At 44.4% G+C, this 24,770-nt stretch overlaps 1 protein-coding gene across 3 annotated transcripts in view; it reads right to left on the bottom strand.

Annotated features, from left to right (window-relative positions):
• GMPS (guanine monophosphate synthase) overlaps positions 1-24,770 on the bottom strand; it is a 69,851-nt gene that overhangs the window by 19,679 nt on the left and 25,402 nt on the right. For all 3 annotated transcript variants that reach the window (XM_045031520.1, XM_045031522.1, XM_045031521.1), the window contains 5 exons: positions 9,812-10,005; positions 8,570-8,735; positions 6,604-6,755; positions 5,649-5,822; positions 1,047-1,152 (listed from right to left, as the gene is read on the bottom strand). In XM_045031520.1, coding sequence (XP_044887455.1) covers positions 1,047-1,152; positions 5,649-5,822; positions 6,604-6,755; positions 8,570-8,735; positions 9,812-10,005 — 792 coding nt within the window. The remainder of the gene's footprint in view (positions 1-1,046; positions 1,153-5,648; positions 5,823-6,603; positions 6,756-8,569; positions 8,736-9,811; positions 10,006-24,770) is intronic.

Raw genomic sequence — 24,770 nt, 5'->3', positions numbered from 1 at the left:
TGGAGATTTGACAAAAACATTACAATTACAAGTCTAACATATCACTGAATAATGCTGACAGTGGAACGGCCTTAAAAGCTGATTAACACAAAATTGCTTGTAATTTGGCTTGAAGTGTCCTAATGATATCTCTTGTAATAAAAGGACAGTGGTACTCCTAAACTAATTCATAGTTTTATACAGCGCTTGTGCTACTAATAGGCTGGTCTGTGCAAACTGCCAGCTACTAGGCTGACTTGTGCCAGCAGCCAGCTACTATCTACTTCAAGAATTATAGGACTATTTTGTTCCTTGCATATTTTAAAAACAATGACATCCCCTTTAGGAGGGTTCAGTTTTCTCAGATACAATACAATTCTGAGGCTGTCTGGTCAAGAACTGTTGCTATCTCTTATAGCCCCTCATTTCTACAAAAAGATAAATTGGTCCTGGGAAGGAATAACTTATATTAGTGTTCCAAGCTGGACAGTACAAATAATATTCAGTTACATCTCACTGTTAATGGAGTTTTTGCACTATGGAGCTGAAAGAGAAAGCATATAAAAAAGCTACTGGACTAATATTTCTTTTATCACTCTAAACAGCACAGTGGCTCTCTTATAAGGGGTGCTTCATCTCTAGAAAATACAAAATTTGCTTGAATATAAAGCCATAGTAGATATACCAAGTTTCTGTCTCAACACTGCAGTAGGGATATAAATACCATTTAAAAAATTAACCATGTAAACGATTAAAAATATTTTGTTTAAACAGTTAACCAATTAAAGGGCTGGCCAGCAGGCACGGCTGGTGCCACTGCATCCAAGCAGCACGGCTGGGGTTTAATGCATGACTTAATGTAGGGCTTGGCAGCCCAGGGGTTAACTGTTAAGGTGGGTTAACCAGTAAGACTAATGCTCATCAGTTAACATTTTACATCCCTACATTATAGAGGTGCATTTTTCCTATATTCAAATATAAAATTTATTCTGAGGATTAGAATAAAAACATTAATGACATTTGTAGTCCTTGACTTTAATGAATTATACTAACCCTAAATCTCATACCTGGGAATGGATGCCTTGAGACCAGCTCTTCTGGGAGACCAAGTTCTCTCCCTAGCACTCTTACTTCATCCTTGTGGAAGTCCTTCAGTGGCTCTATTACTCTACCCTACATAGAAAATAAAGTAATTTACATTCAAGTTGCCATGTTCAAATAGCACCTTAATAATAACTCCAACCATCTGTTGACAGATAATGTTGTTTTAATCAAATTAGTCAGACTCATAGACTTTAAGGTCAGAAGGGACCATTATGATCATCTAGTCTGACCTCCTGCACAACGCAGGCCACAGAATCACACTCACCCAACTCCTGTAACAAACCCCTAACCTATGTCTAAGTTATTGAAGTCCTCAAATCGCGGTTTAAAGACCTCAAGGTGCAGAGAATCCTGTGAAAACTGCCAGTACTGGGGATTAATAACTAAAGCAGAAAGGAAGGAGAGCATCTGAACATTGCTTTGAGAAAATGCTTAATAAGAAGGAAAAATGGATGAGAATGAATCTTCACCATACATTTAATTTCAAAGATAGAAAAAAATCTATAACTGTTCCATCAGCTGCTAGACTTGATATGCCTCTAGTCAGAGATAAAAGAGGGTTAAATTATTTGCTGTGAATAAGCCATACAAATTTAACCGCTTTTTCAGTTCAATCATCCACAAGCCAACCGAGAAGTCTTCAAATACATTCATTAGTCATTAAAGACTCTGGACAAAATTTCAGGTTATGAGCCAGTCACATCAACTATTTACTATAGGTGTGTTGTGGTCAGTCACCTATTCTCTATAGTTCTTATGTTGCAATTATCAATATAGTATCTGGGAACCTTCCAGTCATGCATTAAGCAACATGACTAACATCTGTCATGTGTTTGTTCTCTTATCCTTTGCCCAGGTGGAGAAGAGTATGGAATCAACAGAAATATAGAGCTGGATGGGACTATGAGAAGTTATCAAGTTCAGCCCCCTGCACTGAGGCAGGACCAAGTAAATGTAGACCACCCCTGACAACTGTCTGTCTAGCCTTTTAAAAGCTTCCAATGACATGGATTCCACATCTTCCCTTGGAAGCCTATTCCAGAGCTTAACTGCCCTTATAGTTTAAAAGTTTTTCCTAATATCATCTCACCTAAATCTCCTTTGCTACAGATTAACCCCATTACTTCTTGCTCTACCTTCAGCAGACATGGAGACTAATTGCTCACCATCCTCTTTATAACAGTCCTTAACATACGGGAAGACTGATGAGAAAAGAAGACTAAGGGGGGAATCTTAATACTAAGCACACCCATTTTTTTTAACCTTTCCTTATAGGTCAGGTTTTCTAAACCTTGTATCATTTTTGTTGCTCTCCTCTGGCTTTTCTCCAATTTTTCTTAAAATGTGGTGCCCAGAACTGGAAACAATACTCCAGCTGAAGCCTCACCAGTGCTGAGTAGAGTGGGACAATTACTTCCCATGTTTTAGATACAACAGTCCTAATAGCACATTCTAGAATATTAGCCTTTTTCACAACTGCATCACATTGACGACTCATTCAATTTGTGATTCACTATAACCTCCAAGATCCTTTTCAGCGGTGCTGCCACCTAGCCAGTTTTGTAGCTGTGCATTTGACTTTTCCTTCATAAGTACTTTGAACTTGTCTTTATTGAATTTCATCTTGTTGAATTCAGACCAATTCTCCATTTTGTCAAGAACATTTTGAATGCTAACTGTGTCCTCCAAAGTGCTAGCAACCCTGCCCAGCTTGGTGTCATCTGCAAATTGTATAAGCGTACTCTCCACTCCATTATCCAAGTCCTTAATAAAAATATTGAATAGTACCAGACCCAAGACTGACCCCTGCAGGACCCCACTACATATGCCCTCACGGTTTGACAGCAAACGATTGGTAATTACTCTTTGAGTACAGTCTTTCAACCAGTTGTTCACCCAATTTACAGTAATTTAATCTAGACCACATTTCCCTAGTTTGCTTAGGTAACTGTCATGTGCGACTGTGTTAAAAGCCTTACTAAAATCAAGATCGATCACATCTACTGCTTCCCCAGTAGGCCAGTAACCCTGCCAAAGAAGGAAATTAGGTTAATATGAAGTGGAGTGTCTTGTTTTAATATTTTTAAAATTATAAATAAAGGCATGAGTCTGTACACACACATTACTATATGTTTATGTTACGGAGGGCAAGGTTAAAGAAGTGCTCCTTGCATGTGGAGTGGAAGGTGGTGAGGTTTGTGATGGTTCCGAGTTCCTTTGGGAATTCATTCTACAGTTTCGGGTGAGGCCTCAAGAAAGCTCTCTCTCTACCTTAAGGGTAAAGCTCATATATGAAAGAAAACTCCATTGTGACAGAGAAGTGAACTTGTTAAGCGTGGTCTTCATCCCAGAGCTTTAGAAGATCTTTTAATATCCTGGGCTCGGGCAATCAAGAATCTTGTGAAGTACCAAGACCTTGAACTTGATTCAATATTCTATGAGAAGCCAGTACAGTAGAACCCCAGGGTTAGAAACACCAGGGTTACGAACTGACCAGTCAAGCACACTCCTCATTTGGAACCAGAAGTACAAAATCAGGCTGCAGCAGAGACCAAAAAAAAAAAGAACAAAAAAATCAAATACAGTACAGTACTGTGTTAAACAAACTACTAAAAAAATAAAGGGAAAGCAGCATTTTTCTTCTGCATAGTAAAGTTTCAAAGCTGTATTAAATCAATGTTCATTTGTAAACTTTTGAAAGAACCACCATAACATTTTGTTCAGAGTTATGAACATTTCAGAGTTACAAACAACCTCTATTTCTGAAGTGTTTGTAATGCTGAGGTTCTACTGTATAGGAAGTGGAGAATGGCTGTGATGCATTCATGGCAGCTAGCTTTTGCAGAGGTGTGCTGTAACGTTTTGTGTCAGTTGGAGTTTCCTAAGCATCGAATGCTTCATGCCCAGGTATACTGCATCGCTATAGTCCAGCTGAGATGTTACGAAGGCATGAGTAACTGAGGGCAGGTCACTACTTGACAGAATGGGATGGAGTCTCCTAGCCAACAACAGATGGTACTAAGCACTACTCTAATATGCTGCTGTGAGTGTGCTTAGTGTCAATAAGGAATCCAGGAGCACTCCTAGGCCATGGATTGAATTGACAAATTTGGGGGGGGGGTGTCTTCAACCAAAGGAGACTGCACTATGGTTGAAACTCTTCAGAATGCTTTCCTTTGCCGACCAGTATCATCTCTATCTTGCTCAGGTTCAGCGTCAACCAGTTGTTCTTCATCCATGGTCTAATTTCATCCAAGCCCTGGGCCATCTTGATGGTAGAGTCGTAGTCATATATGGTGAAGGACAGGTAAAGCTGTATATCATCTGCATATTTCTGGCACTTAATCCATGTTGTCTGACCAGCTCATCTAGTAGGTGCATGTAGATGTTGTATAGGACCAGTGAAAGAGAACTTATCTTATGGACTCCACAAGTGAGGGGTCTAAGTAGTGGAGGTGCAATTTCCCATCACTATTTGTTGGGTAAGTCCCTCCAGAAAGGATGCAAGCATTTTAGTGTATTACCCTGGACTCCTCCTACCTCTCTCAGGCACAAGAACACTATCTTATGGTTGACACTGTCAGGTGCTTCAGAGAAGTCCAGGAGGATTAAAATGGATATCTACGCTCTATCCACTGACAGCAGATCATCCATCAGTACTACTAAAGCGGTTTCAGTTCCATGTCCTGGCCTGAATCCAGACTGTGCTAGTCTAGGATAATAACTTCAATTAGATAAACCAGTAGTGGCTTTCAGCTAGCTTCTCTATGAGCTTGCTCGAGAATGGAAGGTTTGACACTTGGCTGTAGCTGGGATAGAACCAGGCTGAGTTTCTTAAGAGTTGTTTGAATTATTGTCTTTGAAGGAGAAGGGAAGATTCCTTCTCGAATGAGGGGTTGGCTGTATCAGGCCTGAGTGGCACCAATTGCCCATGACTCTCTTTCACAAGCCAGGAAAGATAGGGGTTGGATTCACAGGTTTCGGTCAAGGCTCCCTTAGAGAGTGTCCAGATCTTGTTGGAAAATTAATGTGCTGAACTCTGGAAATGCAGACAGGCTATTGATTAGTGAGTTGTAGGCGGGATGGATCCAGCTTGTTTGGGAAGCCTATCCAAATTAGCTTTCCACCTAAAACACATGGTATTGTTTCTGCTCCCTCTTGGGGAAAAGGGTTTTAAAATGGGAGAATAATGAAAAGCAAAATTTCTTATATGAATTTTTGAACAAAATCATTCATGCTGAAATTCATCAACTTGACAATTTGTGAATATTTTCCCCAACTATTCAGTATTGTCCAAATACTCAACCCACCAAAATTACTTTAGGAGAACCAGGAAGTTAGAAAGATGAAGAGTAAATTAATTACAGCCACATATATATTACAGTAACACCTAAAGGCCCTGACCAAAATAGGGCCCCATCACACTGGCCTCTGTACAAAGCCTCCCTAGTGTCAACATTTATATTGATAGGAAGGTATATATACTATTTCTTTTTTCACATTTAACTTCAGATTTGGGTTACATCAAAAATAAAATAAATGTGATACTCCCATTTTTTATTTACCTCTTCTCTCAGCTTTCTGATCAGCTCTGTGTCATTGTGATGAGTTTTGATTACTTCAGCTTTGCCACTTGCAACAAGGGAAGCACTTTCAATGAGATCAGGTCTTAGGGTTCCCTGAGCAAGAAAGACCTCTTCAGGTTTCAGATTCATTTCTCCAATTACCTCATTGGCAATCTATAATACGGAGGGAAAACATAAATGTTTTACCTTGATCCTGAGGGATCCAAAATCATGTTACAAACATACTTAAAGGACTAGTGAATTTCAATCCCCTCTGCTTTAGACCAACACTGATTAATAAGAAGATTGCTCGTGATAATACTCTATTCCTGAAAAGGGGAAGCCAAAACTCCTGCCCCACATGTGTCTCTTATGTATTTAGCTGAATGATTAATAAAAGTAATTTTTTTTTAAATACTTGAATTACCACTAATAGTAACAGTGCTTCTTAGCCAGGTACACTCCTCCTTGAATCATTAATGATAAAACAGAAGTTAAAATGGCTGCAAGTTGATGCATTATTAGAATACCACCAAGATATTAACTATCTAGTTAGTCATTTGCCATTTGGTAAAAGCATGCTATTTTTTAAAGCTTGTGCAATGTATATTAGCTTTTATACGTGAGTCAGCCACTAAGCTGCATAGTGGACAGAATAGAAGATCTACTCAACTGTAACCATCATACTATGATCAGTGGCAAACCTAATTCTGCTTCAGCTAACAGATTCTCCTTGAAGTTATGTGTTCGAGGCCTGGGCTCTGGAGCAAGATATCCTACATTCTATCCTCACTTATGTCCAACGTCCACATGCCAAAACATACGTGATAGCTGATGTCCTGAAGCACACATTGCCTGAGAAAGGCTCTCTCGAGTGGAGTAAGACTGCATTTAAAAAAAAAAATTTAATTGACAGTGTCCCTTTTAAATGCTAAAATAACTATAAAGCGATTACCTTAACGAAGGTGTCACCAATAATTTTTCTTTTTTCCTCAGGACTTGTAGTCATATTTAAAGTCTTGCTAATTCTTTTTCGGGGAGTTCTGTCTTCATCAGAGATTGGCAGAGTTGTTGTACCATTGTAGAATGAATGGGCTGCATTTACCACTGCACAAAATACAGAAATGTATTGACAAAATCATATAATACTAAACAGAATTACAGAAAATAAGTCTATTACTTTAAAAAGATCACTTAGAGGTCATATCTTCAGATACTCTGCATTTTACAGGGCTACTCAAGCACTCACTCATTTAAGGATTATCTGACGTGACGATATTTCATCCACCTCCCTTACTAATCTATTCCACCATACAATTACTCTTGGTGAAACATTGAGCCAACTATGGATGGACAAAGCTTAGACTATATTGGGTAAGGTTTTCCTTGTGATAAGATGGAAGGTACAGAGGTTGCAGCTCTTTGCACTGTTCACTGCTGGCAGTTTAACTGAATGTGTTGTCTAACATATACCATGTTACCAGATGCCTTGACAATCTGAGCATAAAAAGTCATTAGACACAACAGTAATCATTGCCAGATTTATCAATATGCAAAAGCTACTCATGAATTACATGATTTTATGTAAACAGTATGAATGATGTGATACTTCACTGCCTAGCTTTGATATGCATCATTTGTCTCCTCTGATCCCATCACATCTCTGAGGAGAAACAAGCTGAGACCTTATTGGCCAAAAGGGATACCTTCTGATCTCTCATAATGTACTGCTTGTAACCCCCAAGGTGCTTCCCAGCCAGCTTTTCTGAAAATAGGTTAAAATAAATAAGTAGGCTGCCCAGAAGCCATCGGTACAACACACATCTCAAAAAGAAACTTGTTTATTAAAAAAAATTTGAAATCAGAAAGGTATCACACATGCAAATTGGCTTACAAAGTTAAACAATTAAGACTTAGCTAGAGAGCTGAGAGCTAAACTCTTCAATAAGAAAAAATTGCTTCATATGAACAGGGAACTGCAATCGCTGAAGGCAGGGCCGTCTCCAGCGTTTTTGCCGCCCCAAGCGGCGAAGAAAAGAAAAAAAAAAGCCGTGATTGGTGGGACTTCGGTGGCAGCTCTACCACTGCCGCTTCATTCTTCGGCAGCAATTCAGCGGCGGGAGAGGGACTGGGGGGACCTGCCGCCGAATTGCCGCCCCTTTCTGTTGGCCGCCCCAAGCACCTACTTGCTGTGCTGGTGCCTGGAGCCGGCCCTGGCTGAAGGCAATGGACTCATTTGCCAGTGGAAGAAAAGGAATTGATGGTTGAGGCAGACGCCAACTGTCATACAATTCCTCAATAGCTGTAATCACATACACCTCTACCCCAATATAATGCTGTCCTCGGGAGCCAAAAAATCTTACCGTGTTATAGGTTAAACCGCATTATATCGAACTTGCTTCGATCCGCCGGAGCGCGCAGCCCCGCCCCCCTGGAGCGCTGCTTTACCGCATTATATCCGAATTCGTGTTATATCGGGGTAGAGGTGTATGTGCCACTGGTGAAATGGTTTAATCTCTCCGTTCAGGACATCATTTTTCACTCATCAATGGAAAGCACTAATTTGTAAATTAGAATCTATATATTTAAACTTATATTTTAAATTATTTGGCTCTGGGCTTGTGTTTTCCTATGAATTTTTGTACAATGCCTAGCACAATGTGGCCTCGGTCCTGATTTGGATCACTGGGGAGTACCCTAATATTAAATAATTATAACACATATAATTATAGTACATATAATACATATACATATATACTACTAGTAACAACTACATTTTGATATTTAAATTCTCAAAATTTCACACGCAGTTTCATTAGACAATAAAACTATGATTAATTGTAAGATTATGGATTTTCTTTTAGAAGACTAGCCATATTACCCTCATTTACATGAAGTAAAAGTAACATGAAACACAGTACCTTTGACTTGAATTCCAAGTTTTTTGAGTGCCTCCTCCACAGATAGACTTTCCCTCTTGCGCATGAATCCATTATCTATGTGTACAGCTATGATTTGGTCTTGGTTTAAAGCTTGGTTCAGGAGAGCAGTACACACTGTTGAGTCCACACCTCCACTGAGTAAAACCTAGATTAGGGCCAGAGGAAAAAAAAAAATCAAACTTGTCCAAACATCTATGGGAGAATGATAGTTATCTTAAAACTCAGACTGAATATAAGAATTACCATGATCAGAACAAGGTGCTCTGTTCGTCCAGTAAAAGATATTAACTCACCTACCTTGTGTCTCTAATACCCTGGGACCAACATGGCTACAATAACAACGCAATAATAACCTACGTATCACACTATACCCCAGGGGTGGGCAAACTTTTTGGCCAGAGGGCCACATCTGGGTATGGAAATTGTATGGCGAGCCATGAATGCTCACGAAATTGGGGTGTGGGTGGGAGGGCTCCGGCTGGAGGTGCAGGCTCTGGGATGGGGATGGGGGTGCAGGAGGGTGCTCTGGGCTGGGACCAAGGGGTTCAGAGGGCAAGAGGGGAACCAGGGCTGGGGTTGGGGCATGGGAGGGGGTTAAGGGGCAGGCTCCAGGTGGCACTTACCTCAAGATGCTCCCAGAAATAGTGGCATGTCCCCCTGCCAGCTCCTACGTGGTGGTGCAGCCACATGGCTCTGTGCGCTGCCTTGTCTACAGGCATCACACCGCAGCTCCCACTGGCTGCGGTTACCAGCCAACGGGAGCTGAGGGGGCAGCGGTAGGGGTGGGGGCAGCGTGCTGAGCCCTCTGGCTGCTCCTACGCATAGGAGCCGGAGGGGGACATGCTGCTGCTTCTGGAAGCCGTGCGGAGTGGGGCAAGACCCCAGCCCCACTCCCCAGCTGGAGCACCAGAGCAGGGCAAGCCCCAGACACTGCTTCCCAGCAGGAGCTCAAGGGCCGGATTAATACTTCTGGAGGGCCGGATGTGGCCCCTGGGACGTAGTTTGTCCACTGTTGCTATACCCAATGCTTCAGAGGAAAATGAAAAGTGAAACAGTGCACTAGGCGAATTGTGCAGTAATGAGAATGAGCTTCCTAAACCACTGGCCAGTTTACACCCTGAAGCATGAAAACTGTCATTTTTTTAAGTAACCAGCATAACTACAAGTGTCACTATTATTCATAAGACTGGAAGTTGCAAAACCTGTTCTAAACCTACTTACCAGGACTTTTGATGAACCCACTTTCTCTTTGATATCTTGAATACATGCAAGCTGTCTATTTTCTACTGTGAAGTTACCACTGCATCCAGCAATATCATAGAGGAAATTCTGCAGTATCAATTTTCCATTCTCTGTAAGGCCAACTTCAGGGTGGAATTGAACTCCATACAGTTTTTTAGATTCATTTGCTATACCTTCATGTAAAGAGATAAGATATTAAAAATTACAACTACAATATGAAAAGGCCATATATAATTTTAAAATGTATACTGTGTCCTCTTCAGTACTCAGGTTTGAACTGGCAGATTAATTCATAGCAAAATATTTTAAAAACAATAGTCACTAGAATTAGGTTGATCGTACAGCAACCTAACACTTTTCCTTTTACACATGAAATTCAAGTGTTTTCGACATTTCTATGATGCAGTTCCTTTGCTTAATGAAGATATTTAAGCAATAATTTGGCAGGTGGTGTTGAACTGAGACTCTACACTTTCCACATTTGGGATGAGGTGTCAATACTTAGGGAGAAGAGGTAAAACCCCACAGAGCATGAACTGCTGCTGCTGAACTGCCTTTCCCACGTACCGGTGTTATTTTTTTGTCCTCATTAACTTTGTTCTTTGAGATTTTGGGTGGGATTTCAAAGTGGGCAGCTATTTTTTTTTTTAAGTTTCTCTCTGCAGTTTTGTCAATTAACAGTAGATCACTAGTTACAGTAGAACCCTGTTTATCCAACCCTCCCTTAACCAGCTCTCTGCATTTACTGAACCACCAGGACTCCAGGGCAAGAAGCAGGCAATCACTCCCGTGACCACTAAATGGCACTGCAGCATCCCATTTCCCCATCCTCCAGTTTATCCGGAGTTGTTATCTGATCCGGCCCCAATTAGACCAGATAAACACGGTTCTACTATACCTAACATTTCCCTAAAACACCTCAGAGATTAAACTATATCTGGAGGCCATTTTTCTCCTTGAAATCATTAGAATTACAGCTTCAAACCTGCATTTTTGTGCTTTAAAGAGACTTACGCACTTCATCTGCTTGATTATGTTTTCTCCAAGAAAGCAGAAAGTCAAAAGAGAAGGAACAATTTAAAAGTTCCAATCACTATACTGAGATACCAAAGGTGGTGTCAAATATATGGGGAAAGTGGTTACCTACCTAGAACGGTTGTTCTTTGAGATGTGATGCAGATGTGTATTTCATGTGGGCGTGCGCTCCCCATACACCAGAGCCAGAGAACTTTGCCTTACAGTACTCATGGGTGCAGCACTCGCACCCTGTGGCCATAGCCCCTCCCATGAGTAGTAAGGTCCCACAGAGGATCCGTCTCTTTAGCTGGTGGGTAGAGATGAATGGCTCCTTTCAAGAACCTCATTGCCATGGAGTTTGAACTGACTTCCCAAGGATAGGTGGATGAAATGCCATTATTGCCACCAGGTGGACTCTCAATGAACCAAGCACAAGATCAGAAGACTGAAGGTAACAGGTACTCTAAGATGTCCTGGATACAAGCCTGGGTTGGTTGAACTCCCTGGGCTAATGACCATACTAAGAATTGTTTCCTCTTGGCTGAATAGGCTGCCCTGGTGGAGGCTTCCTACTGTTGAGAAAGACTTGCCAGACCACCTCCAAACATCATTCCTCCTCCTCATCAAACCATGAAGAATCCATGCTGCGAGGTGCAAGGAGCTGAGAGCTGGAAGCAAAAACTGACTGTGATGCTGAGTCAGGAGGCCAGGATGAAGAGGAAGGGATATGGGAGGCCAAACTGATAACACGAGGAGGTCAGAGAACCAACATTGTCTCGGCCACATTTATGGTCCAATGTCAACTTGAGAATGACCTGTGGGATGATTGGAATTGGAGGAAAAGCATACAAGAGTGCCGATTCTCAGTTCAGGTGAAAAGAGAAAGTTACTCACCTTGCAGTAACTGAGGTTCTTCGAGATGTGTGTCCCTGTGGGTGCTCCACTCTAGGTGACGGTGCGTCTCGGCGCTGTCGATCGGAGATTTTCGGTAGCAGTGCCTGGTTGGGGCGCACGCACCCAGATGGTATCTCCCGTCTAGTTGGAATCTTCCTGAGTGCGTGCGCCCCACACCCTCCTCAGTTCCTTCTCTACCGTGGAGAGTAATCTTAGTACTCCAAAGTAGAGGGGAGGAGGGCGGGGAGTGGAGCACCCACAGGGACACACATCTCGAAGAACCTCAGTTACTGCAAGGTGAGTAACTTTCTCTTCTTCTTCGAGTGCTGTCCCTGTGGGTGCTCCACTCTAGGTGAATGTATAGCAGTACCCACTACGGTTGGTGGGACTTTGGAGATACGGCAGGGAGTAATGAAGATAGTACTGTATGACCTACTATTGTGTCTGCCGTGGTGTTTTGCGTTAGAGCACAGTGTTTTGCAAACATGTGTTCAGATGACCATGTAGCCGCTTTGCAGATATCAGGAATGGGAACATTGTGTAAGAAGGCAATGGATGCCGACATGGCTCTAGTGGAATGAGTTCTAATGCCTTCAGGCGGTTGAAGATTCATCGCATGGTAACAGGATCTGATGCAGTCAGAGATCCACTTGGACAGACGTTGTTTAGAGATAGCCATACCGTTTGATTTTTTTTTTTTTTTTCGGTAATGGAAACAAAGAGTCGCGGAGACTTGCGAAATGGTTTAGTCCTGTCTAAATAAAAGGCAATTGCTCGCCTGACATCGAGAGTATGTAGGGTTGCCTCTTGTGCAGTCTTGTGAGGTTCGGGATAGAAAGTAGGTAAGTATATAGGTTGGTTGAGGTGGAAGGTAGATACCACTTTAGGAAGAAATTTAGGATGTGGTCTCAAAGTGACTTTGTCTTTGGAGAAGATTGTGTAGGGAGAGTGGGCCATCAGGGCACTCATTTCACCTACTCTCCTTGCCGATGTTATGGCAACTAAGAAAGCCACCTTCATGGATATATGGAGATGAGAGGAGGTAGCCAAGGGCTCGAATGGAGGCTTCATGAGAGCGTGTAGAACGAGGTTAAGATTCCATGAAGCAGCTATTGGGTGAATTTCAGGGTAGAGGTTTTGCAGGCCTGTGAGAAATCGTTTTAGGGTTGGGTGAGTAAAGAGTGAATAACCTGCTAAGAGGTCATGGAAGGTGGTAAGTGCCACCAGGTGCACTTTGGTGGAGCTGAGCGAATGTCCGTCTTGTTTTAGTTCCAAGAGGTAGCCTAGAATGATAGGGAGGGTTACCATATTGGGCGCTAAGTGCTTACGTAAGCACCAGAGGGCGAAATTCTTCCACTTCTGCGGGTAGGTTTTATGAGTGGAGTCTTTCCTACTGTGCAGGAAGACATATCGGACTTGCTCAGAACAGGCTAGTTCATGGGTTTGGAACCATGAAGGAACCACGCTGTGAGGTGGAGCTTGAGGAGCTCAGGGTAAAGAGCCAGTCTATTGTTCTGGAAAAGGAGATCTGGCCTGTTGGGGAGAGCCTGTGGGTGACAGGAGGACATGCAGAGTAGGTAGGGATACCATGTCTGTCTCAGTCAAGCCGGGGCAATAAGTATGACCCGGTCCTTATGGTCCACAATCTTCCAAAGAACCCCGTGTAGCAGAGGGATTGGTGGAAGGCGTACAGGAGAGAGGTGTTCCGCGGGATGAGGAATGCGTCTCCTGGGGATGGAGTTCTGAGTCCCACTCTGGAGCAAAACTGGGGACATTTTCAGTTCTGGGTTGTGGCAGAGAGGTCTACTGACGGGGTGCCCCAGAGGGAGAAGAGCTGTTGAAGTATTGTGGGGTGCAGTTCCTATTCGTGTTCCGTCGAGAAGTGCCTGCCGAGTGCGTCGGCAGTAGTGTTGTGGCAGCCTGGCAGGTAGAAAGCGGTGGTCTGTATTTGACGTTATATACACCAATTCCATAGACGGATGGTTTCCATGCAAAGAGAATGTGAGCGTGCTCCCCCTTGTCTGTTGATGTAGTAATACATGCTATGTTGTCTGTTAAGACTCGCAGGTATTTGTTCTTTATGAGGGGAAGAAAATGAAAGCACGCTCATCTCACAGCTCTGAACAATAAGAGATTTATGTGTAGGTGTGACTCTGATGCAGACCACTAGCTTTGCGCCCTGTGTCCCTCTAAATGCGCTCCGCAACCAATTAGGGAAGCGTTCGTGGTGAGCACGAGTGCTGGGGATCAGTTCTGGAAGGAAACCTTAGTGCAGAGGTTCTCTGGTCTTGTCCACCACTGTAGGGAAGCTAGAAAGTTGGGAGGCGGAGTTAACAGCATCCCTAAGGTGTGTCTGTTGGGTTTGAAATTGGAATTGAGTCAGCCCTGAAGACATCTCGTGTGCAGCCTGGCGTATTGGAGTATGAAGGTAGTGGCTGCCATATGACCAAGGAGCTGTAGGCAGAGTCTTGCCTGTGTCCTTGGATGAATAGAGAGCGTGCGTTTGAGCTGCGTGATAGCGGGGAATCTGTGATATGGGAGCAAGGCTCTGCTCTGGATTGAGTTGAGATGAGCTCCGAGGAACTCAATCTGTTGTGTAGGTGTCAGGGTGGATTTTTGGGCGTTTATTTGGAGGCCTAGGCTGTGAAAGAGGGCGATAGTGAAAGAGTAGCTTGGAGTGTCTCGCCATAGGAGTTGCCCTTGATGAGGCAATCGTCCAGGTAGGGGAACTGCGTGACCCCATGTTTGTGGAGGTGAGCCACGAGTACAGCTAGAATTTAGGAAAAAAACTCCTGGCACTGTGGAGAGGCCGAAAGGAAGAACTCCATATTGGAGATGGTCGTGACCGATTGTGAAGCTTAGAAAGCGTCTGTGAGCTGGATGAATTGATATATGAAAAGAGACGTACTGTGGGTTGAGGGCTGAAAACCAGTCCCCTTGATCTAGTGCAGGAATTAATGTGCCCAGTGTGACCATTTTGAATTTTTGTATCCTCGCGAATTCGTTCAGTTGGCGTAAGTCTAGTATAGGCCTCCAGCTCCCAGTCCTTTTCTGGGTCAGGAAGTAATGGGAGTAGAAATCTTTCCCTGGATGTAGCATTGGCACAGGCTCCACTGCACCTAGCTGTAAAAGATAAGCAACTTCTGCGCAAAGCAGGTGCTCATGAGAGGGGTCCCTGAAGAGGGACGGGGAAGGGGAGGAGGATAGGATATGAATGGGCTAGAGTAACCGGACTGAACTATCTCGGGGACTCGGCGGTCCTGTGTAATTTGCTGACAGGCATGTTGGAAACTCTGGAGGCGGTGGCGAAATGGGCAAATAGGCTGTGGAATCAAGGAGTGGTCGCACAGACCCTGAACCAACCTTTTAAAATTGTTTATTCCCAGATGGATGGGAAGTGGTTGCTTGAGCTTGATCTTGTCTGCGCTTAGGGGGTCTAGCGCGATTCCTATTTATGTGGTAAGGTTTGGGTTGATATCGTTGACCCCTGGGAAGAGATGGGTGAATGCCCAGGGTGCGCAGTGTCGCTCTAGAATCTTTCATCGTATGAAGTAGTTCATCAGGTGTGGTTTTGTATTTTTTTTTGTATTTTTTTTTTTAAAGAAAACAGTTTATGTTTATCAAAGGGGAGGTCCTCCACTTTGTTCTGCAGGTCTTTAGGGATGCCAGATGCAGAAAGCCATGAAGATCTGCGCATAATCACAGCCGGTGCAGTTGTACGGCTGCTGTGTCTGTCGTGTCTAAAGAGGCTTGTAGGGCTGTTCTGGAAATCAATTGGCACTCGCTCAGAATTGATTTAAAGCCCGCTGTCCTGTCCTCTGGAATGTAAGAGGCGAATTCAAAAGTTTATTGTAGTCATCAAAGTCATGCCTGGCAAGGAGTGCAAGGTAGTTTGCGATCCAGAATTGTAGAGTGGAGGATGTGTGAACCTTGCGACACAATACGTCAAGGTGTTTACGGTCCATGTCTTGCGGGGTGGACTGATATTGTGGCTGTTTCGTTCTTTGTGCGACTGCATTGATAATGAAAGAGTTCAGTTGTGAAAAAAAAAAAATAGGAAGTCAGCGTCCTTAGCAGGAACATAGTATCTATGTTCGGCTTTTCTGCAGGTTGGTAATAAAGAAGCTGGAGTTTGCAGAGAGCGTCAGCTGGTTCCAAGAGTGCCTCATTTATAGGGAGCGAAGTAGGGAAACTGAGGCTGGAGGCTGCGGACCTTAGCCTGAGGTGGAAAAAGGCTCCAGTGGGGGAGGAGATGGAGGTGTGGCGAACTCTGCTTGCCGTTGTAGATCAGGTTCGCGCTCAGTGAAGGTAGCCAGTTCAGGTGGTGGGACTGCACTGTCATGTTAAGAAGCGAAAGTGAAAGTGTGAGCAGTGCAGTGGGTCGGTTGTTGGTGCCCTGCAGGGGGTCTGTTGGTGCAGGGGCGGAAGGCAGGCTCGGTGCCGACGTCCTACCTGGCACCGGGGCAGAGCACGCGGTCGGAGCCGCAGCTTTTTTTTTTTTTTCCTTCCCTTCTTCCGCCCAGAGGCTTGCGGTGCCAACGGCTTTGTCAGCACCGGGGCAGAGCGCATAGCCGGCTCCGTGGCTATTTTTTGCCCTAAGGCTTGCGGTGCCGACGTCCTTGTCGGCACCAGGGCAGAGCGCGCAGCCGGCCTCGCAGCTATTTTTAGCCCTGAGGCTTGCGGTGCCGACTTCCTTGTCGGCACCGGGGCAGCGTGCGCAGCCGGCTTCGCGGCTATTTTTTGCCCTGAGGCTTGCGGTGCCGACGTCCTTGTCGGCACCGGGACAGAGCGCGCAGCCGGCTCCGCGGCTGTTTTTACGCTGAGGCGCTTGGTGCCGCGGAATCCTTCTGTGTTCGCCTCTACGGTCTGTGGGAGCCGTTGTTGAGGCGTGATCCGGGGCTGAGGCGCCTAGCTTGGGCGCTGTCAGCACAGAGGGTAGGGATCTCCCAGGAGACCCCTTACCCTTGTTAGAGTCTCTCCTATGAGACTGCTCTGCTTCTTGCCTCCGCTCCAGGGAGGGTGAAGCAACGCTCCCCACCGGTTTCGATCTGGCTGGGGAGGATGTGGGAGTGGGTTTAACTTTCCCCATCTCCGAAAGCGGCTGCGGGGATTTCTCCATGAGAAGCATTTTAAGCCGCAGGTCCCTGTCGTGCCGAGCCCCCGACTCGAGGCTCATACAGTAGAGGCACTTTGCGGGGATGTAGGCTTCCGCGAGGTACTTCACACAATGTGAGTGCCCATCCAACCTTGGTATGGAGTCGTGCCAGAAAACACACCTCTTGAATCCTGAAGCCCCTGGCATTGTAAATTAGAAATGGCAGAGGAGAGTGTCTCAGTGAGAGACAAGTCTGAAGTGATTTTTTTTTTTTAAACTAAGTAACTAACTATGTAACTATACTAAAGGAAGGGAAACAACTGGGAAGTAATTAATAATTATTTCTATGTTCTTTGTTACTGTTTCCTATAGATACCAGGGAAGAGAAGGCAGCACTGCTCCGAGTCCCGTCTTCAGCCGAGGACGGTTGAGAAGGAACTGAGGAGGGTGTGGGGCGCACGCACTCAGGAAGATTCCAACTAGACGGGAGATACCATCTGGGTGCGTGCACCCCAACCAGGCACTGCTACCGAAAATCTCCGATCGACAGCGCCGAGACGCACCGTCACCTAGAGTGGAGCACCCACAGGGACAGCACTCGGAGAAGAAGCATTGTTCAAGGAGCCCGGAATGAGACCCCCTCAAGAGCAGAACAGCTGGCATTTCTTGTTTCTCTTGTGACAAACAGGTTGATTGTCAGGACGCCTCAAATGGCAAAGAAGGACTGCAGGATGCTCGACTTCAGAGACCACTCGTAATTCAGGGAGAAATTCCTGATGAGGTGATCCGCTAAGTGATTGGTCATGGGGGTAATGTGTTCCCTGGTGCAAAACTGCCAGAGCCTGATTGCCTCTTGACAAAGCATGTTGGAGCATGCTCCCCCACCCCTGCCTGTTCATATAATCATGGTGGTACTGTCAGTGAGTATGAGAACCCCTGATGTGATCCTGAAAAGTCTAACACAAATTGTAGATGACACAAAGCTACAGGACACCAATATGCAGTGAAGCTTCTTGTTCTACTACAGGCCTTGAACTTTCAGTGAGTCCAGATGTGCTCTCCAACCTATTAAGGAGGCATTCGTGACTATAGGTCCTAGTCAGTGGAGGCAAAAGGAGCAAAAGGAATATCCTGGCATACAGTATCCTGAATTGTCCATCATAAGGAGTTAGTGGTAGGATTTAGACCAGCATGTCCAGGGGACAGCGATTTGGATGATAGATCGACTTCAGCCACAACTTTAGAGGCGCAGCCTGGCATATTGGACTACCTATGTCCATATGGTCTAGCAACCTCAGGTATATTCGGGTTGTGGTTGAGACTGCAGCTCCAGATATAGGGGCTGGATCTCCTAGAAACACTCTTCAACTCGTAGAATCCATCAAGGATCCAATGCACCAATGCTGACTTCCCGCTGTTCGGGATAAGACCTAGACAACTGCGTAGGCATAGTGTGACGTGAATATGAGAGGACTTCCTCTCTGGACTCACTTTTCAGTAAGCGCTCATCTAGGTACAGGAAGATAGGAATTCCCTTCTTCCTGATGTACACTGTTTCCACAATCATACACTTGGTAATAACCTGGGGAGTGGAAGACAGCTGAAAGGCCTCACAGTGTACTGGCAGAGCTAGCCAACCACTACAAATCTGAGGATCCTCCTGTAGCTTGGGAGGACTGCTATGTGGAAATAAGCATCCTGCAGGTCCAAGGCAGAAAACCAATCATTGTGATTCAAGGCAAGGAAGATTTTGGGAAGGGAATCTCACATATCTGATGTATCTGTTGAGCTCGTGGAGGTTGAAGATAGGTCTCGTCCCTCCCTTTGGCGTAGGGATGAGGAAATATGGTAGTAGAACCCGTGTCCCAGTGCCACAGGGGGACTCCTCTATGGCCCCCAAAGCCAGTGAAGACTGAACCTGCTCGAGGACCCAGTGTCTCGTGAGAGGGGTCCCTAAAAACAGATCAGGTAGGAGGGTAGTGAGGAACTGTAAGACATAACCTGATCTTAAGGTGCTTAAGTCTTAGTTCTCTGTTGTAATCAAGACCCAAACACTGTAAAAGTTGGCCAGCCTGTCCCTAAACAGGGGAGACAGAGAAGGAGAAGTTACTACTGGATCGCTGTCCTGGACATACGAGTCAAAATGGGCACTTGCTAGATTCTGGATGAGTGTGAAGGGGAGGGGAAGAGGGCAGTGGGCAGCTGGTTAAGCCCAGAACTAGAGGACCTACTCCTTTGAGATCTCTGGCTCTCTCTGGAGTAGTCCCACTGCCACATTAAAAAAAAAAAGGGGGTGGGGGCGGGGAGATTGGCCAAAAAAACCAACCAAACAAAAAACAATGCTGTGAGCAGTACTGCTGTTGAGGCTGCTGACTGCCATAGTGGCATCTCTTCGTGGCTGGAGTATATACTCCCAAAGCATGCAAAGTAGCTTGGGAGTGTTTAAAAGACTGCAAGGTTTGACGGTCTTTTCAGAAAATAAAACCCAACCATCAAATGGTAAGTCCTCAATGGTCTGCAGCATATCAGACACTATGCCCAAATTCCATTGGCATGAGGCCTTCCTCATGGTCACAGCTGATGCCATAAGTTCTGCCTGCAGCATCTGCCATGTCCAGAGCTGACTGCAACAAGGTCTTGGCTACCATATGGCCTTCTGCAATGAATGCCATAAATTCTTCCCTGGAGGATTCCAGCAGCTTGTCCACGAACTTAGATATGGCCGCCCAACTTACAAAGTCATATTTAGAGAATAGCACCTGCCGGTTCTTGATATGCATTTGCAGGGAAGAGGAGGTATAACTCTTCCTCCCCATTACATCCATCTTTTTGGATTCTTTGTCCTTAGGGGTGGACTTATACCTTCGCTGCCAAGCTCCGTCCTTTGCTGTAGTCACCACCTGGCAGTTAAGATGCTGGGTGGGAGCAGAAACTCTCAAACCCTTGTGTAGGAACGAAGTACCATTTCTCCAAATGTTTTGCTGTAGGGGGCAACAAAGCTGGGATAATTCGGAGGGCCATTGCAGGCTCCAGGAGAGCCTCGTTTATCGGGAGGGCTACTCTTCCTGGAGTTGATGGTTGGAGAATATCCAGCAGCTTAGACATATTCTCCTGCAGGAGTTCTGCCAGGATACCCAAGTTAGTGACCATTAGAGTCAGGAGGTCCTGGTATGGCTTAAAGTCCTCGGGCACCAAGGGAGAGGAAGATTCTGACATGGTAGTCATCGAGGGAGGACGAGGAGACGGTCTGCTGCACCAATGACAACACCTGTTCTTGTACCACAGAATCCGGTCAGAAGAGCCCAGCAGGTCCAGGGGGAATGAACTCAGTGGTCGTTCACAGCTTAGATGGTATGGGAGTGGAAGCCACCATTGGAACCAGTGATCTTGCTACGGAGTAGGTTGAGGATTGGGACCTCAGGGATCAAGGAGTGTACCAGGGATTCCAAGGAGGCCACAGGGCATATGGATAACACATTGGTGACCATAGGCACTGGGCCAAAAGCCCGTCACAATTGCAGAACAGATGCAGATCTTGGTACTAATAGTGATCCAAAGGTAACCTCTAGTTCCTATCTGACAAGGAGTGGGAGGACAACCCCAACCTGTATCTTGAGTAATCTTAGAGGTTCTGTGATAACAATGTGGGACCCAGCCCCGATGGGGCAAACAACTGATTGGATTCATCTGAAGCCCAGTAAGGAGGTGGCACCAGTGCCAAAGAAGAGTGGGGAATTGGCAACAGTGGCACTGAATGAGCCACACTCCACCCTAGTACCCGGAGAGGCATCAACACCAAGGCCGGGAATGGACTTGATGATGGGATCTGCTTCCAAGATAAAGACGGCGCTGAAGGATGTAACGGCATCAAGGGTGTCTTCGGTGCCAGGCCTGGCCTCTACTTGATAGTCAGCTGCCCAGGTGGTAAGAGCTGCGGTGCCGACAGACGTGATGGCTCTGCAACATGGACAGAAGGTGTCATGGGCACAACAGAGGACAAGCTTGTAGAAGCCAAAGCACTGGAGAACTCCTGAACCACCAGAGAGTCCAGGATTGATAGGCAAAGCATGTCTGATGCCACATGGTATGCTGTCAGCATGGAAAGAGTTGGCACTGGTGCAGTGTTGTTGGTACTGGACTCAAAGGACACCCCATGGCCAGAACCGGAGTTCATCGTATGAGCCCTTGCTGCTCTTGGTATGGTACCTGGGAGTGGCTGGATGGACCTGCTCCATCCTGTGTGCCGAAGGAAGTACGGTGCTGGTCAGCACTCCTCCTAGAAGAGGAGGAGCCGGAGTCTCCCTGAATCCTGGAATGATCCCGACTTGTTTTATGGGACCTCTTCCTCACCACACCACAGGAGGGTGAATGACCCTTTTTCTCTTGGGGGGAACATCCGAGCCTAAGCATTGGGCAGCATCACTTGCCAGATCTGAAGGCAACTGCTGATTAGATGAGGGCCTCTGTGCCGAAGCGGGCCTCATGGCCTGCTCCAGAAGGTGCTGCTTCAGCTGCAAGTCTCTTATCACCTGAGTCTTCTTGGTGAACTACTTGCAGATGGAACGCCTCTCTTTAATGTGTTCCTCACTAAGATACAACAAGCACCTCCTTTGGGGGGTGCTGTTGCAGATGACCATCCCTACACGACAGACAATGCTTGAACCCTGGTGAGATCATCACATAGGGCACAAACCAAACCTAAGGTACTACTGATTTTATATACAGAAAAATTCTCAGAAAACAGAGAAGAAGTGTGAGGTGAGGACACCACACAAAGCTCCAACTCTAGTCACAGGCAGTGCGAAGGAACTGTGGGAGTTCAGAGCGGCGCCACCCTTATACGACTGGAGGTGAAGAGGGCTGTGCTACGGCCACAGGGCATGAATGCCACTCCTGTGGGTACTGTTAGGCAAAGTTCTCCAGCTTCAGGGCACACAAACCTACATGGAACACATGGCCACATCTACTTGAAGAAGAACAGACTTTCTCTTTCCATCTCTACTAGCCATTACTGCTTTTGAAACAATACAATTTAGAGTCCTGCAACCTGCTCTGAAGTCAATGGGACCCGACTAAAAGTGTAAGATCTAGGTTGGAAAACAATTGGACTCTGTTGGGCTTGGGTCGAGCTGGCTCTCTTCCTGCCTGTGGGGGTCAGCCGGGTGGCCACAGCATGCCTTGCTCCTGCTGACCATTGTCACCTCACTGTGCTGTGTGTACCGCGGGCTTAGTGTGCTGCCAGTGCATGCAGCTGCTGCAGGCACACGCAGCCACCACTTTGCCAACCCCAGGCAGAAAGAGCAGAACACATGGGCAGGAGGCAAGCATGTCAAAACTCGACTCGACCATCTCAGGCTCAGGTGGAGTGTGGTTGGGTCTGGTTCAGGTCCAGCCTAAAAATTAGGCCCAACCAGACTTCTAGTCTAATTCCTTATCAGAAACATACCCCTAAACAAATTGAAACAGGGATCATTTCCAAAGTTTCACTAGAAGCTGTACTAGCAGCTATTCAAACCCTACAGTATAAAATTTGATGTGTTTGAATCAAAGCTGTATCTGTCTTCAGCAGAAACATCTGGAATAAAGAACCCTATTTGTTGAGAAAAACATGAAAAATCTAGGTGAAAAGATTAATGAAGCACAGATGCAAAAAAATTTTTCCCCTTTAAAAAGAGCTTTTTTGGATTGGAAAATTTAGTTTATTGAAAACTTTATAAAATCAACTCATAAGAATATTAGGTTTTCTAGAATCTTTTGAAGGAAGGAAATTATTTGAAATAATTTTGTGTTTGCAGAATTCCCTTACCAAATTTGACCCTAATTACATATTGTAAAAAAATTCCATATACCTCTCAAATCTCCCCCATTTAAATTGCCTACTTCATCAGTTTTATAAGGAGGCTAGACAAGAAATAATAGTGGTGCCTTCTGGTGTTTTTTAAAAAAAAACAAACCTACGAATCCCTCTCAACTCATACATTTTTAGGCCCTGGTCATGCAAACAGTTATGCATGGATTCACTCCACTGAAACTATGTACATGGATAAAAGTTTGCATATAGGTGTTTGCAGGATGGGGCCATAGTGAATCTGTCATCACCATGGAACTGGGAATGTATTTTGACTACAGTATGGAAAATGATGGATACAACACAATTTATAGATGAAAAGATCTTTATTTGTTCCGATATTAGCAGAACTACTCAGGATCACAGAAGAAAATTGGTGGCACTACATCCTGAATTCCTGTCATCAGGTTTTCCAGCTTAGAAGGTGGCAATAAAACTAAAGCTTATAAACAAAAACACCTAACCACCCCAACCCACACACACACACACACACACACACTTAAGACAATGCCAGTCTTGCTGTTAATACAATTAGGCTGAAAGGAAGCTCATCTAAATTAAGATAACATGTAGTATGTAGATGATGTTTTGGAAAATTCTTTATTGCATGACTATGAATACGTGACATTCGAAAGTGATCTGATTTTTGTGTTACTCTTGCATTTTGGTGTATTCACTAAAGCACAGTTCAGACTGTTTAGCAGTACTTTGTTCCCTTCCAAAACATGGAAGTTAGCAGTCAAAAATCAGGTACCTCGGAGAGCCAGGAAAAATATTCAACTACGCAATACAAATATTAGAAAACCAGGAAATGTAGTTAATGTCATGCTTTCCACCCCATACCCTCAAAGAAATTTCAGGCCTCATCTACAATTAAAAGTTATGCCGATATTACTATTCTAGTTTCAAAAAAATGTATACCCCTAGCAAATAGTTATATTGGTACCAAATTCTAGTGTTGATGCAGTTATACCAGTTTAAAAAAAAAAAAAGATGCCTTACAATGGTATGGTTTATTCTCCTTCCTGTATGAGAATAAGCAATACCAGTATAAGCACTTCTATACAGTATATGGATTTTACAGCACTTTGAAAACTGGCTCTAAACCGAAAACTTTGCTTAATCTCAACTATGATTAGGCAAGGGCCTCGCCATTATACAAGAACTTTTGGATGTGCTTGAAAGTTCTAGTTTTTCTTCTTTGCCCACACAATGTTTTAAAGGATTTGAAAAATTTGGGGGATGGGTTGGAGTTTCTTATAATGAGAATCTATAACGCTTGCCAGTTTCCTCTTTAGTAGTTACATAATTGTAATTTTATTTAAAAGCTAAATAAGGACTTTAAAAAAGTAATCTTGACTACTGGCTACAGCAGGTTCGCAGGTGACAGTACTGCAGATTTGCTACAGGTCAAATATAGCACTGTGCCTGACCTGTGGTTAATGGAGACCAGCCTACAGAACGCTGCTCTTCCAACAATTCAGCAGTTTCTATCCTGGATCTTTCCTCAAGGATTTAAAATAAGAGCCACATGAATGGTTTAAGATTTCACAAAGTGGCTCAGTAAACATAAGACTAACCTATAATCTGCTGGCTGCAGATTCAGTGAGCTGCAAGTTGTCTTAATAATTTAAGTATATTTTCTAAGTCAACTCTCAGGGCCCACATCTATACATTTCCCCTGTGACCTTCTATGCAAGAGATTTGAAAGATTTCTTTTAATACTGCAATTCTTTTTACTCTGTTAAAAAAAAATTAAAATGACAATAGTAAATACCAGAGTGAACTAATTAAACACATTAGACAATCTAAACTAAAGAATTCTTGAAATCAAGTTCCTTTTCTCTGATGCCTTTTCTAACATTTCTCAACTTGAACATTTAAAACAAAACTAGTCATTTCTGCATCAATTTCAGTCTTTTTCTTTACTAGCACAATGGTGCAATGTTTTAACCCAAACACTACAGAGAAATGTAATCTTGAGTTTCAAAAAAGCTTATTTTTACAACGCCCAAATTCTGTGCCACAATTCAGCAGATGTCTCTTGAGCCTTTTTTTAAAAGGGAAGTTAAGTCATAATTGTA

Source organism: Mauremys mutica, chromosome 9 (assembly GCF_020497125.1).
Source record: "Mauremys mutica isolate MM-2020 ecotype Southern chromosome 9, ASM2049712v1, whole genome shotgun sequence".
Taxonomy (NCBI): Eukaryota; Metazoa; Chordata; order Testudines; family Geoemydidae; genus Mauremys; species Mauremys mutica.
Note: the sequence above shows the minus strand (reverse complement) of the source record. Positions and strands in the feature narration are given on the sequence as shown.